Below are 13,527 nucleotides of genomic sequence, written 5' to 3'. Positions count from 1 at the left end.
ATATTTAAATGAAACTCACGATAAGTTATTAATAAATTGTTTTAGTGTAAATTGCAAATACTGTACATACTTCGAACTGAGCAAATTGTATAGCAGTGACAATAGTATCTTTAATTCAAGATACCCTTGTCATGCCTTATAGCAGCGTTTCCCAACCTTTTTCAACTTGCGGCACACTACAGGTGTAACTTGAATTCTCGCGGCACACCCATATATATATATATATATATATATATATATATATATATATATATATATATATATATATATATATATATATATATATATATATATAATTACCGTGGTATTTTAAAGTGATTACTAATTTCCTTCTTACAGAGAAGAAAGCTCGATCACTGATTTTCCCCCGTGCTAAATCATTATACTTATTTTTCATTCTAATTTTAAAATAGAAAACAATAGCAATGAAATATAGGACTCGGGTTTTTAAAAATCCACTTTCTCTTTCGAAAACTGTATCTAACCTCTAACTAAAAGGGAAGATCACTAAATAACGAACAAATAAACAAATCTCCTATACTTTTAAAACACAAATGTAGGTAATTTGTAAGCATGCTTGCTTTGTTGAATTTATTGAATGATATGTTAAAATTTCAAGTTACGAAATAGTCTGCAACAATAAAGAAGTAATAATGGTCATGACAATGATAAATACGTTTTTCAACATTAAAAATGTACAGAAAAGTAACACAGTATGAAATTTAAAATTGTAGATTTATAGTAGAGGTTCATAGTAATGTGAAATATAAATATACATTTTCCCCTGTCTTGCAATTTGGTTCGTATAGAATTAATAATTTGTTTCGATTTTCTCGCGGCACACCAGCGGCCCATTCGCGGCACACCAGTGTGCCGCGGCACACCGGTTGGGAAACGCTGCCTTATAGGATAAAGGGGATAGATGATTAAATGAAAATGAGTGGTTGTGAAATTGATGGGGGTGTAAGAATGTGGAAGGAAGTAGGACATCCTCAACAATACCAAAAGGCAGCATGTTATCCACAAAAATCTCACATGAGACCGAACCATGGAAACCTCACACAACCATGGAAACCTCAGCGTTTTCACCACTGAGTAACTGTGGACCCCAAATTTTTTGTATAATCCCATAACAGCTTTTTGTTCTAAGAGAATACTAATCAAAACATATAGTACATATTGGTGCATCAGATCTTTTCTGTTCTTTCACTCACTGTTATATGTGCTTAATGGTAATACATGTGCTTATAATTTAAAACTATTTAGTGTAATTAAGTGTGTCAAATACTACAAACATTGAGGAGTAACAATATAATATTATGCTCTAAAATGACTTTCTTTATTTTTAGCGAGTAGAATCGAAATGGAGTGTCCGAATCGCCGCTATGTGTTTGAGAGGCATCCGAAGAAAAAGCTGGTCTATAAACAAGGAGAGTTCAAGGAAGTGGCAGTGGCAAATCGGACAGAATGTGAAGACAGGTAACGTGAGATCTAAGAACAACTAGAAAAAAAAAGTTTTTGGCTTCATCATGTTTCATGATCCGAACTTAAAATCAGTTACAATTGATCGTAATAGAACAATGCTTTTTTTTAAAATTAGCTATGAACAGTTCTATTTAAAAATAATAATAAGTCTGTCAGTCTGGCTCATGATAGTTCACAGTTGCCCTAATAGACGTCGCTAGCAGTATTGCCTTCCTACCTGACAGCAATAGATGGCACTAGCGTGCAGACAAGTTTCAGATTTGAAACTATTGTGATGATTAAACTGTACTTAACAATTGTGCTGTTTCAATTTAATTACTTTAAAATTAGACAATAGCGTAACCATATTTAGATCTGAGCATTAGAAGTTAAATGCAACCAATTAGAACTTTTAGTTAAGCACTGTTTTAATCTATATCATACAGCGATAAGACTGGTTGAGGGAAAATACTAGTGGTTAAAATAACTTTAGTGGATATTTTGATCTCATTTATTGATGGCAATCAGTGTTTTAGTAGACATGCATGTAGAAAAAGAATAGAAAAAGCGTGCTTTCTTTTGTATCTTCTCTTTATTTCTTTCTTTTTTCGATATCTCAATATCATATTGAGAGGTTTTATAGAAAATATATTGCATAACCTTGTACACCTAACTTTTTTGCCCATGCCTCTTTTTTTTATGAATTCATACCTAGTCAACATTTCTTCATAGGAGCCTTAAGCAAGCCTAAGAGAGATGGAAATAAAATTTAATGATGTTGGAACGGTATGACAATGCCTTCAATTAAATTTACAATTAATGAGTCCACATGCTTTTAGTATTAGTAGTTTATTTCGGTCTTTATTTTTTTTTTCAGATGCCTCAATGAATTTAGTTTTGTCTGCAGATCGGCAACCTACAACCAAGTCGCCCAAACGTGTAGGATGAGTCGTATGACGTGGCGAATAATGGGATTAGAGTTAGATGACGACCCTAATACGGAATATTTGGAAAATTGTTGTCTTTCACGTAAGAAGCTTTTTCTTTGTTGTTATGGTCGTATAGTAATCTTAAGATTCATTATTCAATGGTATATCTGTGAACATACAAGGAATAGGTTTATTAATAGCTAAACTTACTTAATTTGTTAACTTTTACTTTGATCTTTTCAATAAAATATAAAAGAAGAGAATTTTATTTCACAGTTTGAATCTACAGTAGACTTCTCAACTATGTGAATTCAATAACCAAACCTGGAGTAGAACATCAATAACAATTGGTTGTAAAGGATTAATAAGATCAAAGATAGAACTTGATCCTCGCATACTGAATCCACATCAAAACAGCCACTTCTCGCTATCCTTTACTGTTTCTGTTCTATGGCGATAAATGTTATAACCAAAAATCGTTAATTTAAACCAACTTCGATTTGAATAGAGGGTTAAGTAGGAGATGAAAGCTACTCCTGGAAAGCTGAATCGATTGCAAAAGCTACATTTCGATATATCTTACATTTTCTTTTTCTTTTTTCTTTTTTTCCTTTTTTTTAACTTTATATAAATTAGTACTGAAACTGTAAGTAATTGTAAATTTGAACCACTTTAGTTTTGGTACACTGTTGCAGATAGTCATGATATGTTGTCTTAAGGCACTGAATCGTATGAAAAAAGAAAACAGAAACGCTTCCCGCTATTTGTTACTGTTTTCGTTCTATACTGCAGTAAACGTTGACACCGAAAATGACTAATTTTAACCACTTCCGATTTGAATAGAGGGTTAACGGAGAACGTGGAACCTATTCTTGGGACGTTGATTCGATTAAAAAAAAAAAAAAAAATCGGTATCTCTTACAGATTTTGTTCTAATACCTGTCGACAAAGAGACGGACGGGTTCTGGAACTTTTCCAAGAACTGTGCATAGCGTATTTTGGAAGTTTAAGAGGGAAATGCAATTTTTTATGTCCCATAATCAGTTATCAGTTATGATCACATACCCTTTCGCAAAATGCTATACACTATACTCTTTGAATTTTTATGTAATCTATACTTGCTTCGTAAAACTACTAACTCCCCCCCCAAAAAATGAAATAAAGTAAAATATTTAGTTTCATTTCTCTGCTACGTTTTTTAAACTAGAGGAGACGGATGATTAATAAAGACGAATAATGAGAAAATAATTACGGAATGAAAATTGTAGGAGTAAAGGGGAAAAGCTAGAGGAAACTCTTGCACACCATATTGTCTAACAGCAAACTAGCATAGCCTGGGATTGAACATGGGACAGTTTCCGTTAGATGTAAATGCTATACCACTGAACTATTGTGCAGTATAGAAATAAAAATGTGAAGAAACAGGAAAAAATGATACGAGTATTTACGAAAAAAGAAAATACAAGATCCTTAGAAAGGAAGAAATGTCAAACTCAAGATACTTTTAATTCTGTTGGTATCTCTACACATCTAATGCATATATTAACTGAATATTTTCCTCTCTTCATTACATTTAACCAAGCCACTCTTTTCCATTTATATTTTATATAATCCACGTTGTTTCCTATCAGAGTTTAAAACAGCTCTCTCAAGCGGGAGAATAGCTTTAAAATTTCCATGTTGCCCACCAACCTATGGTTGAAGTGAAAAAGAAGATTTCATAGAATATTGCTGAATTGTTAGGATAAAATATAGTAATATAGTCTACCAAAATACATTCTTTGATGTGTAAGTAACCCTTGAACCCGAGTCTCTCATAGCAAAGGCACGTGAGACGCGGACTTACAGCTTAACATAGGAATCGAGTCTCATGACACGGGGAGACTCGAACCCGTGTCTCCGTATCACACAACCCAGTCGTGAGAATTGACGTAGAACTTCAATCAATCAAGTTCCTATGTATTTTTCATTTAAGGACGATATACTCACCATTTGCTATTTCTCGCAGCTGACATAAACATAGTGGAGTGAAATTTCAATATGCGTTAAACAGAGACCCCGTGATACGTTGTATCAGAAGAGAAATGTGTTTGTTACATGAAAGGAAATAATCAATTAGGTTTAACACATTTGTTATTCAAGGAAAAAGTATTGTGGGTTTTGACAAAAAAAATAACTCTCACTAGCACTAGTAGCCCATGTTGAAATCAGGAATAATAATTTCTATAAACCAATGAGTCTATACAATTACATTATGAGGAATGGTTATACGGAAGTGTTTGAGTGGCGTGTGAAAGTTGCCTTATCACGCCATGTATCACCGAGAAAGTTCCGAATGATGCAGTTGTTGTGTGTTGGCGCACGTAAGTGTGACCGTGAGCCTTACGTTTCACTTGTTGATCATTTCTATAAATTACGAAATAATACCTCATCGAATTTGAAGCTTCGTCAAAAGATAGGAGAAAAAACACGTAACAATAGGCCAATCTGAGACATACTAAGTCTCTTTCTCTCTTTTCCGTTACTAATTCGTATTCTGGAATATAGAAAATACTCAATTTCTCTAGTTCATTTTTTATTTATTTCCTCAATTAATATAGGGATATCATTTCTTATTTAGGATTTAAGATATCAATATGAATAAAGGTCACGGCCACTTGTACTTGGGTTTAATTTTATAGATATTTTGAGTTTACTATAAACTTATAAATAAATTTCAAATATGTGCCTTTCATTTATGAAATAACTTGAATATGAATGGTTTCTAAACTAGTGCTAACTCTAATACTCATTAATAATAATAATAATAATAATAATAATAATAATAATAATAATAATAATAATAATAATAATAATAATAATATCAATTAAGGAAGTTTGGTCTTTCCATTCGGTTCCCTTTCTTACCTAAAATATCTTGTCTTATTCGAACACATTTGGTTCAATGTACATGCAACATTTGATCAAATGTTTGATACCATCAGCTGAACTGTAACATATATGGGAAAGAACCTTTTGGTGAAACGAGAAGCCCAGAGAATAATGTAAAGTTTGATCTTAGGGAAGTGAGTGTTGAGTTGACTTGGTGTGCCACATAACAGCGTCTACTGAAGCATTTTGTTTCAGCGGTATTGAACGTTGATGTTCCTTTAACCATAAGTGAGTGTGTGGATTTGCATAATACACTATAGAAACAATATTAAATACGACATAGTCGTACAAAACTGGTGTTCTAATGCTACAATGGTGATGATATTTTCCTCAAATTCAAGCATATAAAAGTATGCATATTTATTTAGGAGTTGCTTGGTTTCCTTATGACTATATGGTTAGTGTTCCTGTTTTCGTGCGGGAGATCCGAGTTCGATTTCCAGTAGAAAATCTTGAGATTCTTATCTCACGTTAAACTGCGAGTTCAATCCTGATATAACATTGAATACTGAAAAGAAATTTTAAACTATAAACCAACCAACTCTCCACAACTATTCGCACATTTTTTGTTTTTGTTTTTGCTTACGGGAAACTTGTTGTGCAATTGATTGTGACATTTATATAGATAGGTCTATTGTTTCTCAAGTATAAGTCTTTACAACATTAGAATATTAAGCCTCTTATACCATTGATCCTAATATGTGTAACTAGCTATTATAATGTCCAGAACATCCAACGTTACGGTATTTTATATATTTGCTCTTCTACCCTCATTACTTGCGTTGTTATTGTTGTAGAACCTTCCCTCCATACTCGGGATGTTTGATACTGTAGCAGCCTAAGTTTACAACACCAATATACAAGTGCATTGGTGCGATTAGGTTTTCATTTTAAACGTAGCTTTGATGTGAATGTGGTAATACAATTGAACTTGCAACTTAACTTTCTGTTGGCAACGCTACTTATCTGGTATTGTTACAAAATATGAGATAATTATTCTTATACGTATTTTCAATACGCTTTTCTCTTATCGGTTGTTAAGTTATAATGGGTGAACATAGTAAATGGAATACTCTGTATAGTATACTTATAATAGTAGCACACTTTATTAATTAATCAACTATGAAAGAAATTATCTGCAAATGAACCCGCCCTCTACTATCTTTAGTTGAAAGTGAACAAAAAAACGTTCCTTATAGAGCTGGCAAAAAAATCAAGTTCTGAAAATGAAAAGAAAAAGATATACTTCTATGATATGTCGTGAATTGTATGAAGTATAATAACTTTATACAGAGAACACAGGGAGAAAAACAATGCTATAACACTATTAAATAAAAGCAAATGAATATATCGCCACCAATGGCGATCCATCATGCCTTACTAAGAATTAGATTGGCCAATGAAAAGTCAGAAACGGACACATGCTAATCATGAACCCTAGGAAAGTTTGCAGACACTCAAGATTACCTCTGGAGAAGTGAACTACACTATTTGCATAGATGTATAAAGATATATCCACACATTTTATTATGTTAAAGAACAAAGTTAAAACAGTTCACGTATATTATTTTACTTCTTCAGCATTTGATCTTGTTACATTGATCTTCTCCCCTGTGGTAAATGACTATAATAAAATAATACATTTATTGTTACTATGTTTTATTTAAAATGTTGCTCTTTTAATTTTGGCAGGCAAAAGACGTTGTGATGGCCTTGAAATTTTCATTAAAGAAGAAAACATGAGGCTAGGCGGACCTTTCGAAATGGCATTTTATAGCAATCTCACATTTGAGGAGTGCAAAGTTCAATGCCTTGAAGCGGACAAGTAAGTTTTATATGTTTCTTATTAGGGTTTTAATGACTAATAATTGTAAGCCGAGAGTTTGTGTCATATATAAAGTTTAAGATACTGTTGAAATATGAAAGATGTAGTTGCTTTATTAGAAAAAAATACCTACGTCCACAGTCTGCTGTGTTGTAAAAAAAATAACTTTTAGTAATAAGGAAAGGTAACACGTAACTAACATAATAATGGGGAGAAAAATAAATCGGAAAAGGTGAGAGAGAGAGAGAGAGAGAGATTGAATAACATTTTACTTGTTGATACAGACTTAATTTGAAATTAGTAGTGTGGTTCAAGTAAGATATTCATAATTGGTCCTTAGGTAGTCAACCAACTATGGTAACTTTTTTTTCAATTTGCACTCCTTTATCAACATGCCACCTTTCAAGTCATTTTAATAATTAAAAATAGAGTTAAATTGTGTAATTGCATTGCATATTAAGTACTGATAAATTGAAATATAAAACTATGTTATCCCTTAAAAAAAAACTGTTAGTGTTGTATACGGTGTTTTTTACCAGTTATATAATATAAAATACTTAAATGTTATATTACAAAACTTCTTACTTTATATAAACTATATGAATGAACGTAGAAAACACTTTCAGAAGCTGTAAACTACCTAACCTTTTGTAAAAATATTCATTTTCTAATAGAGAAGACCCTGTATGGACGCCCGTAGCTCATTTCTATGGATGGCATATATTTCTATTGGATTGCTATTAACTTTCGAAGTGTTACGCACGTAAATAATGAGAAAGAGAAGCACCATGTCTCTTTGAAAGAAGCAATATGGGACATGTGCTGATTTGATGAGTCACATTAAATGGAAACGATAAATTATACTTGATTAAAATATACATTTTCCATCTAAAATGTGAACAAATGTGTGAATTTCTTGTTTCTATTTGTTTAAATCAACTCGTTACTTTATAAATATTCTCAAAGTATCAACATGTTTGTTTCAAATATGATTTTAGTAAGTTATAGTTGCTAAAAAATGAAATATTGAATCTTACAAAATTTCAAATCCTCGACGTATAATTTTGTCCCCATAGCAAACTTGCTGAACTATATATTTAAGAAAATTCTGAGATGTTTTCGACAGATACTTAACAATGTTGTTATTTGTTAGTGCTAATTAGGACTAATATAAGTATAACATTATACCATGTATTGCAAACTTTCTCAAGCAGTTTGTTTTAAACTTCGTTTATATGTAAAAGGATAAGTAGATTTTGCTGTTCTTTATTAGTTGAGGATTGATAAGGCCATACTCTGTTATTTTGTAAATTTTTCTGTTTCCGTAGGTTCTTTTGCCGATCACTGGAATATGATAATCAGACGAGGCAATGCGTATTGTTTGATGAAGATTCGTTTTCTCTTAAACACGAACTAAGAACAAGCAGCAGTACTACCAATAACCTTTACGATCTTATCTGTTTAGATGGAGGTTTGTATTATTATATTTATTTCTGATATATCTTGGGGAAAAATCACCCTCTATTAATTTTAACAACTCTTTATTACTAGTACATATTATGTTTGATTAATGTTTATCATGTCTATATTTAACGTCAAAGTAATGTAAACAGATTTCTTCAATATTCTCCATTCCTGTTGTAACTATCGATCATTTAAAAAAAATGATTAAGTTTAAACCTCAATTTTGATATAAATAACTTGAAACTCGAAGGTTCGCACAGGAAAATATTTTGAATGCCTGTTTAATAAATCAACGTCTACTTCTTTGTTAAGTTTGTTCTATATCGGGGGTAAGTCCTCTCTTCTTGTGATTTGTTTATTTACTTTATGAAAAGCAAACAAACGAAGACGAAAATTGAGTTTCTGAACAAAAATAGAACGTGATAACTCAGCAAAAACTCTCTATGTCATTTATTGGATTCTAGTGGTAAGATTTGTGTTGTGTCTTAAGTTCATTTTACCCTCTTGAAATCCTCCAATACATTTTTCTATAATCCAGAATTTCTTAGCAAAATTTAAGCAACTGTAATACTATTATTACTTCAGAATAAAACCAACTACCTTTGAATATTTTCTTGCATTCACATGTAACTATTATGTCATTAAAAAAGCAAAACCAATAGGAAAATAGTTTTATTCTTACTCTTACACATATAACATATTCTAAACATTAGTTAGTTCAATTATTTACTCGATCAGAAATTCGAAATCTTTACCACATTGTATATTTTCCCAATAAATGTTTTTGAAAAAAAAAAGATATAGTACTTGCAGCAAAATAATAACGCTGAAAAACAATATCTATTATCGTTTAGATGTTCTCGTTTATCACTAAGGTAAAATTCAAGACACTAACTAAAGAAAATACGTGACAGTTATGAGAAAGTGTTTTTAATAAACATTTTACAAAAATCCAATAACTGAAATAAACAGATCTAATAATAAACTAAGAGTGGAAAATAATTAAAAATAAAACGTGAATATATAATCTGAATTGCAAATAAATATAATACTTAATATATAAGTTTTCTCTCCCTATATTAGTGTTAGTATTTGCAAAACTTGTGTTAGTATTTTCCTCATTTATCTCTAGTTACCTGCTCAAATATCGCAATGGCACTCCAAGTAGGTTGTGTGACTTAATTTTCTTCGTTCTTTTTACCCAGTGCTTAATCTTTAAGGATCTTCATTTTAAAGCATCGGGTCTTAGATCTCAAGGTAGTTAAAACACCGAAATTAGTTCATTTCTTTAAAAGTTCTGACCTAATAGGGCTTAAAATATTTCTGTTTTCCAGACCACCTAAAATTAGCATTTAACCACTCTATTAATAACAATAATAAAATATTTGGCATGGGCTTTGGTGTTAATTCAAGCTGTTGTGCAATCACCGTTTTTATATATATGAACACTAATATAATAAATTTAATTCATATGCCAGAACTTCGAGGAGACATGGCGCGCTCTCAGCTTGCGAATCGAGGAGGTCTCTAAATACAGGGGTTAGCTGCGAATATATTGAATGAGCAGTCTCGAACAGACGACAAGGGATGGTCCTCCAACTTGGGGATTCGGCGTGAGGTCAACAACTTTATTCCGTTATTATTCAGTTCAAGATCTTCTGTCGACTTGAATTATGTTGCGGAATGTGAAGTTTAAAATATATAAAACGAAAATCATGCCTACTGTTCTGTACAGATACGAAACATAATCGCTTACTTTGAGGGAAGAACGCAGACCGAATTCATTTGAGAATAAATCCCGAGACGAATATTCTTACTAAAGAAGAACGGAAGTGGGGAATGGCGGAAACTTCATAACAAGAAACTGCATAATTTATACAGTTTACCAAACATTGTTAGGGTCATCAGGTCTAGGAGACTCAGGTGGGCACTTTATGTAGTCAAAATAAAATAAAGTAGGAATTCTTTCAAAATTTTAACTGGAAATCTAATTGGAAAATTACCATTAGGAAGACATAGGCCCAAATGGGAGGGTAATATTAAGACAGATCTCGTAGAAATAGGAATGCGTAGTAAAAACTTGATCCAGTTGGCTAAGGACAGAAGTCAATGGAGAACTTTTGTAAACGCGGCATTGAACCTTTAGCTCCATGGGTTATAGAGTTTATTAGTTAGTTAGCTATATCATAACTGCAGACTACGAAATCTGAGATAACTAACTAATTCAATGGTCTATGGAATCCGGAGGTCCAATACCGCGTTCACAAAAAGATCTCTATTGACTTGCGTCCTTAGACAACTGGATCCAGTTTCTACTTTTTATTTATATTTCCGCGAGACCCACCTTAATGTCTGTGGCATGGTCTTGTAATTATTATAGCAGATATGATCACGCTTCTACTAACACCTCTCTGTTTTCATTATATGTATCCGCTTGTGTTTTAAAATAACATAGTATTTTATATAGTTAGCTCATCTTTAAGTTTAAAAGACATTGATCAGGAGATGTATATACCCCTATGAATATATGGGTGGACATAATTTACGTTTTCGAACATTCTTTTTTCAGTTTAAAGTAAATATACACATTCTACGACAAAACGTAATTTAAACTAAATTGAACATTTTGTATCAATGTAAATGATTCGATCTAATCTGTTTTGCTAGTTTTGATTAATAATTCTAGAAGATGCATACATATATAAAGTTGTTAATACACCCATTAAATTATTTTGTGGCAGAAAAAATAGCACAATATAATAACTGATATGTATATTTCCTGCTATTTCTTTGGAAAACTTCACAAAGCATATAAACAAGATACTGTTTCCTCATTCCTTTTGTTAACGTGTTCTTATTGTACATGGGTATAAATTATATAGAACTTGGTGAAGCTTGTTCTAAGATTAAACTAAAACATTTTTCCAACTATGAGCTGTCAGTCTTGTAATCAACAGAACACGCATGATGATACTAAGAAATATTCATTGTTCTGCGTTGCTGTTTACCAGTTTCACGGATATACGCTGCTCTTCACATATTTCTCAGGCCCTATTTCTGCGTGTGAGAGAATGCCTGGATTTGTGTCTCTCTTTTGCAGCTGCTAGCTTCAAAGTAATATGTGGAATTGCACTGGCAAGATATGACGATAAGTGAGAATTCAAGCACAAAACTATATCATCATCACCAAGTAATTCTGTATTTGTCTTCCCTTTGAAGACACATGCTTCTTCGCCATTATTTGGTTTTTCAGTTGTTTGTAGCCATATAAAAAATTCAAAACATGAACATTAATCTGCATTTGAGATATTCCGTACTTCTGACTCATTAGGTTTGCATTATCCTTTGAAAATCTACTGCACATTTAGATTCATTACGTTGTTTTCTGTAAGATAGTGTCATTTATTCCCTATACAATGCGACAACAGTTTAATAGTGTCTCTAATAGAAGTAATTCATAATATTCAATACGCAGTTGTGACAATTAAAATCAAAACAAGAGAGAGAGAGAGAGAGAGAGAGAGAGAGAGAGAGAGAGAGAGAGAGAGCTTTATTAAAGGAAACATCTTTTGACTTTTCTTGTAGGAAAGGGCAAACGTAAGCCAAGCAAAAGGTCATTTGTTATCAACTTTCTGAATATTAAACTGAACTACTAGCTGGTATGATCAATCAATATAAGGCTTAGACTTCCATCCAACTGCAAAAACTGCAGGCCACAGGTTCAAATCCTACTTAGGTCTTGAATGTTACGTATTGTGTATTGAACATTCATGCCATTAATATTATTCATTTCTCACTTCTCCTTTAACGTAAAGGACATAATTTTGGATCATAAACCTAAGATAATAATAATAATAAACAAATTAATGTGATTTATCATTGATTTAACACAATCGTTGCCTATATTCAGAAGTCTCTCATTTCAACAAAATAATTTGTGTAGTGATTAAAATATGCAACATTTTTTTTTATATAACACGCATTTGTGTTTTGTGGACTTTAATTCATTTTGTGCAGTATGTGTCGATTTTTTCTCTTTTTTTTATTAATCAGACAGAAAAAAACACTTCTAAATTGTATAACTATGAAACAAGACTATGCTAAAAGTTAAATACTCTTCACCCTTTTTTTGTTAGGAAATAAAATGAGTTACACAAAACAAAATACGGCCAGAGATATGATCGTACTGTTTAAATTTGTCACTAAATCTCAATATTATGACTAACATTTTTCGTACAATTTCGAATTCTATTTTCGTCTGGCGAGACTCACAATTGGCGGCTTCCTGTGACATGGACACTATAACAAAGACAGGCGTTTGTTTTCTTGTACCTCAATCAAATTCCATGAAAATTACTAATGGCGACAGGAAGTTGATTCGACAAGCGTACAAGTACTTGATGATAATTGCAATGAGTTTTGTCCCGGTCCAACGGCTCTCGCGTACCTATTAACGAACAATACTGTAAAAGAGCTCTGACTCTTTTACGCGGCTTTTTCGTTGTCTTTCTACGGTTAAATGCACTTTAACTATTGTTCCCATCTGGTTAAACACAGTAGGCTTAGACGTTTTGAATTGGATCCAACGTGGAAAAGCATTTATCGATACTTTGATATAGTAAAATGCATACATGCATCTCTCAGGAGTCCGAGGCAATGGCATTTGCATTGTTTTCAAGAAATCTGAGGAGGGGGGATATGGGTTCATGACATAGTAACCTTGAAAGAACACACTACATGCATGACATGGTAGGTGGATACTTGTAACCGAGATTAATGATCTGCAGCGTGGGATACTTTGCGTAAATTGTACTTTTGTATTCAGAAGTTAGATTGTTACATAAAAAAGAGCATTCCAAGTTTTATCTTGTATTTGGGATGGAATTGTTTGTGCCTCTGCTTTTTTCAAGACAT

At 32.2% G+C, this 13,527-nt stretch overlaps 1 protein-coding gene across 3 annotated transcripts in view; it reads left to right on the top strand.

The window, feature by feature from the left end:
- The window catches only part of nompA (no mechanoreceptor potential A), a 329,738-nt gene that overhangs the window by 273,661 nt on the left and 42,550 nt on the right, over nt 1–13,527 (top strand). For all 3 annotated transcript variants that reach the window (XM_081761969.1, XM_081761968.1, XM_081761967.1), the window contains exons 6-9: nt 1,350–1,479; nt 2,342–2,493; nt 7,017–7,149; nt 8,478–8,620. In XM_081761969.1, the coding sequence (XP_081618095.1) occupies nt 1,350–1,479; nt 2,342–2,493; nt 7,017–7,149; nt 8,478–8,620 (558 nt within the window). The remainder of the gene's footprint in view (nt 1–1,349; nt 1,480–2,341; nt 2,494–7,016; nt 7,150–8,477; nt 8,621–13,527) is intronic.

This window comes from Thermobia domestica, chromosome 6, assembly GCF_964235325.1.
Source record: "Thermobia domestica chromosome 6, izTheDome1.hap1.1, whole genome shotgun sequence".
Classification (NCBI taxonomy): domain Eukaryota; kingdom Metazoa; phylum Arthropoda; class Insecta; order Zygentoma; family Lepismatidae; genus Thermobia; species Thermobia domestica.
This window is presented reverse-complemented; position numbering and strand designations above follow the sequence as displayed.